Source organism: Octopus bimaculoides, chromosome 1, assembly GCF_001194135.2.
Source record: "Octopus bimaculoides isolate UCB-OBI-ISO-001 chromosome 1, ASM119413v2, whole genome shotgun sequence".
Lineage (NCBI taxonomy): Eukaryota > Metazoa > Mollusca > Cephalopoda > Octopoda > Octopodidae > Octopus > Octopus bimaculoides.
Window position 1 is genome coordinate 139,000,782 of NC_068981.1, and position 4,407 is coordinate 139,005,188.

Genomic DNA, 4,407 nt, shown 5'->3' on the forward strand with positions numbered 1-4,407 from the left:
CAGCTGTATGAAAATTTCCTGACACCCCACCCCACCCCTTGTCAGAAAACAGCTTCAACAGTTGTGAAGAACGAATTTGTACGTAGTCTGTTTCTGAGAGCTATTCTATTGGACCTCTGTCTAATCATTGAAACATTGATTTAATTATGAACATAGAAAGAAATTATACATTAATCCCTATTTTTGTAAGCAGTTGTATCTGTAAAAATTTTATTTGCAGAGAGCAAAAATTGAAAGAAGATATATGAAATGGACGTGTGTGTATGTGCGTGTGTGTGCGCACATGCACACTTGCGTGGGTGTATGCTTATGATAGCTGATTTATGGAAAAGATTATTAAATTTTTGAAATGCAAATATGTAAATGACAATTAAGTTCAGATCTCTACATAGTAGCTAGACCTGGTAGAAATAGCAGCCAAATCTCCCTCAAAACACCCTACTGTCTTAATCTGACAATTCTGCCTATTATGTAGTTTGAATGAGAAACTGTAACTAAAGATTAAGATTATTAACTCCACAAAGAGGTGAAAGAGAGATAGCATAGCGAAAGTTTTGGCTGACTGTCATCCTGTATTCCCCATGTTGCTAGCGAAATGGTATATGCTGGCTGTGAGCAACTGGTTGTTTTAATGGCGGAAGAAACAGGAGAATTCCATTAGAAAAAGTGTTAATCAATTTTCTCGGTAAGTATGGGGGCTAGGAAAAAAATACAAACCGCATTCCAATCTATGCACCCGTCTCCACATGTGTGCCATTTTTCACGCGAATCCACCCAGCCATTTGGCTGTGAACCTCAAGACAAGAAAGAATACAACGATCACCCATGTCCAATTTATATTATAGATTTAGAATTTTCCTCATCAATAAGGGTTAAACAATTCTTACTTGATCGGTCAACAATTTTCTTCTGGTTCTTGAAAAGTTCTGGAGATGCCAGACTGATAATTTGATAATTTGACATCCAAAAAGAAGTGATAGAACCATACTGCTTATGTATATTGATCAGAAATTCATGAAGACTTCCAGAGCGAATAATGTCAGCCAAATTTCCATCTCTGTAAAATAAGAGGGTTTAGTCATTTACATTATTAAAACATCATTAATTTTTTTAAAGTTCAAATCGGAAGAGAAAAATAGAAAAGACATGACATATTATGGATATTATGTCAAGAAATAGGAAACGACTACATCATTTTTCTTCACATCAATAAAACCTAAAAACTAAATTCTGTATGAATTAAAATCTGGCATACTAGATTTTTATTCAGCCAGGTGGCTATTCACAATATTAGCATTTTATTCATCTTTCTCTATATCAAAGACAAAGATTTCTCATTCAAGCATGTTAGGGAATAGAGATATAAAGTTGTTGAATTATGATCGTCAAAAGAAAAAATGTCTACTATCATTTTATCAATTATATTTTGTTCTTTTAGTAGTTACAGTTTCTCTTTATTAAAAGATATGTCCATAAGAGATGTTACTGCAATAACTGACCTCTCAACAGTGTATATACCTTAGGTATGATACATAGATAGCTATTTTACATTCTGTAAATCACTTCGTTCACATGCCTCATATAAATTTCATTTGGAAAAAAATCCCTTTTCTACTCAATGCAAGTAGCACCTCTTCAAGTGGTTTAACTAACACAATTAAGCCACTGAAGTAGCATCTCTATAAACAATGAAACAACTTACAAATAAGTAGCAGAATTCCATACAAACCTCTACAATCTTTCTTTTCAAGGTCATATTTTAATTTAGATACACCATTTGTTACAAATTATTTCATAAATAAACAAGTATTTGGTAAAATATCTTTTTTACCTCTGCCTTAGTGAAGGCACAGGTGTTGTTTGCAGTCATGTTTGTTTCTTTGTTTGTCCGTGGACAAGATATCTCAAGAACTGCTGGATGGATTCAGATGAAACTTTCAGGGATGTTTGGCCTCGTGACTGGCACAAACTGATTAGATTTTAGGATTGATCTGGTACTGGATAAAGATTCTGGATTATTTTCCCTTTTTTACTTAATTTTTGAGAGCAGTCCAGTTCAATTTTAGTATTCTCATTTGTGAGAGCAGTCGAGTTTATTTCAGATATTCTCATTTTAAAAATCATCTCTGGCTAATCGTTGAGAGGACGTTAGTGTTGCCTTGGCAGAGGTCTGTGCTCTCTGAGCACTCTTGTTATTATTAAACCAGTGTTTGGAACATGAAGTAAGAGTGAACTGCTTAAGCAAGATACCTACAAAAGAGCTAACACAAAGAATGTTATAAATTCTAAGCCTTATGATACTATTTGTTCTTTTACATGTTTTTCCATATTTCCATGGATTGGACCAGAGGTTCTCAACCATTTTATATCTATGGACCCTTTTGATTACTAGTTTATTCAGGTGGACCCCCACAGCCATTCTATATTAAAAAAACAAGTTTTATAGAAACTTCTTTCAAAATTCCTATTTTGTTTTTCACACATTAACTTATCTAAGTTGAACTATGTAAAACGTTAGAGAAAAAAACCTAGCTATTTCTTGCAAATCATACCAATATATGCATCTAAAACAACATCTTTTCAGAGGCCCTTAAAATTCTATTGTGGATTCCCAATTTACTATTTTGCTGTATGGACCCCCAAAAATCTTACATGGACCTTCAGGGGCCATATGGACCCCAGTTGAGAACCAGTGGGTTAGACAGATACTTATTGAAGTATCTTATTTTTGCCTTTAGATACAGGGCTAAAGTAAATTTTCACAGGAGTGGCTGTGTGGTAAGTAGCTTGCTTACCAACCACATGGTTGCGGGTTCATTCCCACTGCGTGGCACCTTGGGCAAGTGTTTTCTACTATAACCTCGGGCCGACCAAAGCCTTGTGAGTGGATTTGGTAGACGGAAACTGAAAGGAGCCCGTCGTATATATGTATATATATATATATATATGTGTGTGTGTGTGTGTATATGTTTGTGTGTCTGTGTTTGTCCCCCTAACATCGTTTGACAAACGGTGGTGGTGTGTTTACGTCCCCGTAACTTAGCGGTTTGGCAAAAGAGACCAATAGAATAAGTACTAGGCATCCAAAGAATAAGTCCTGGGGTCGATTTTCTCGACTAAAGGCGGTGCTCCAGCATGGCCGCAGTCAAATGACTGAAACAAGTAAAAGAGTAAAGAGAGTAAAGAGTACAGTAATTCCCCATTCCCACTGAACAGACAGGAATATTCTTGTATATTTTTTTCATAAAACAACAAAAATGAACATACTGTTTGGAAGACGGTTCAAGTCCCAGGATTGTAGTTGGCCGTCTTGAACCCTAAAAAGAGAATTTTAAAAAATATTTAAATATAAAGATATAAAACAAACGAAAAAAACATTTTCTTGCTGATGCCAGATGTGCATTACAACTTTCCATCCTTGATGTTCAACCCCAGGTCAGCACTGACCAAACAAACCTATGAACAAAGACACTGCAGCTGAGAAGGCACTGGTTATATTTTAGGTGCAGTCTTGGCTGTGTGGTTAAGAAGTTTGCTTGCAACCATGTGGTTTCGGGTTCAGTCCCACTGTGTGGAATCTTGGACAAGTGTCTTCTACTATAATCATGGACCAACAAAAGCCTTGTGAGTGGATTTGGCAGACGGAAGCTGAAAGAAGCCCATTCTATAAATGTGTGTGTGCATGTGCACGCACGCACGCGTGCGTTTCCGTGTGTTTGTTCCCCCACCACCACCACCACCACTTGACAAACTGGTGTTAGTATGTTTACATTCCCATAACTTAGCAGTTCAGCAAAAGGGAATGATAGAATAAGTACCAGGCTTTAAAAAATTAAGTACTGGGGTCAATTCATTCGACTAAAATTCTTCAAAGCAGTGCCCCAGCATGACCACAGTCTAATGACTAGAACAAAAGATAATGTAAGAAAGATATAGTTGTCTTTTTTTTTTTTTTAAAGATAGAGAATGATTTGAGGGAAATTTGGCTTCTATTTCAAGCAGATTAAGCAACCACCAAAAAGTTTTCTTTGGCTCATCTCACCTTATCATCATCATCATTTAACGTCCACTTTCCATGCTAGCATGGGTTGGACAGTTTGATTGAGGGCTGGCAAGCCAGAAGGTTGTACCAGGCTCCAGTCCAATCTGGCAAAGTTTCTACAGCTGGATGCCCTTCCTAACACCAACCACTCTGAGAGGTAGTTTTGCTAATTAAGTGTAACAAAACTAACACATACTGCTACTACATGTTACACAATACTCTCAAATTTTTTCAAATGATGCCATCCCCATGACTTGCATATCTTCATCATCATCATCATTTAACATCTGTCTCCATGCTGACATGGGCTAGACGGATTGACAGGAGCTGACAAACCAGGGGACAGCGCTTACCCCCACAATGTC

The 4,407-nt window shown here is 36.7% G+C and overlaps 1 protein-coding gene across 1 annotated transcript in view; it reads right to left on the reverse strand.

Annotated features, from left to right (window-relative positions):
• The window catches only part of LOC106870675 (cytochrome P450 20A1), a 33,549-nt gene that overhangs the window by 21,045 nt on the left and 8,097 nt on the right, over nt 1-4,407 (reverse strand). Inside the window, exons 2-3 of the mRNA XM_014916829.2 lie at nt 3,268-3,317; nt 888-1,057 (exon numbers count right to left, since the gene is read on the reverse strand). Coding sequence (XP_014772315.1) covers nt 888-1,057; nt 3,268-3,317 — 220 coding nt within the window. The remainder of the gene's footprint in view (nt 1-887; nt 1,058-3,267; nt 3,318-4,407) is intronic.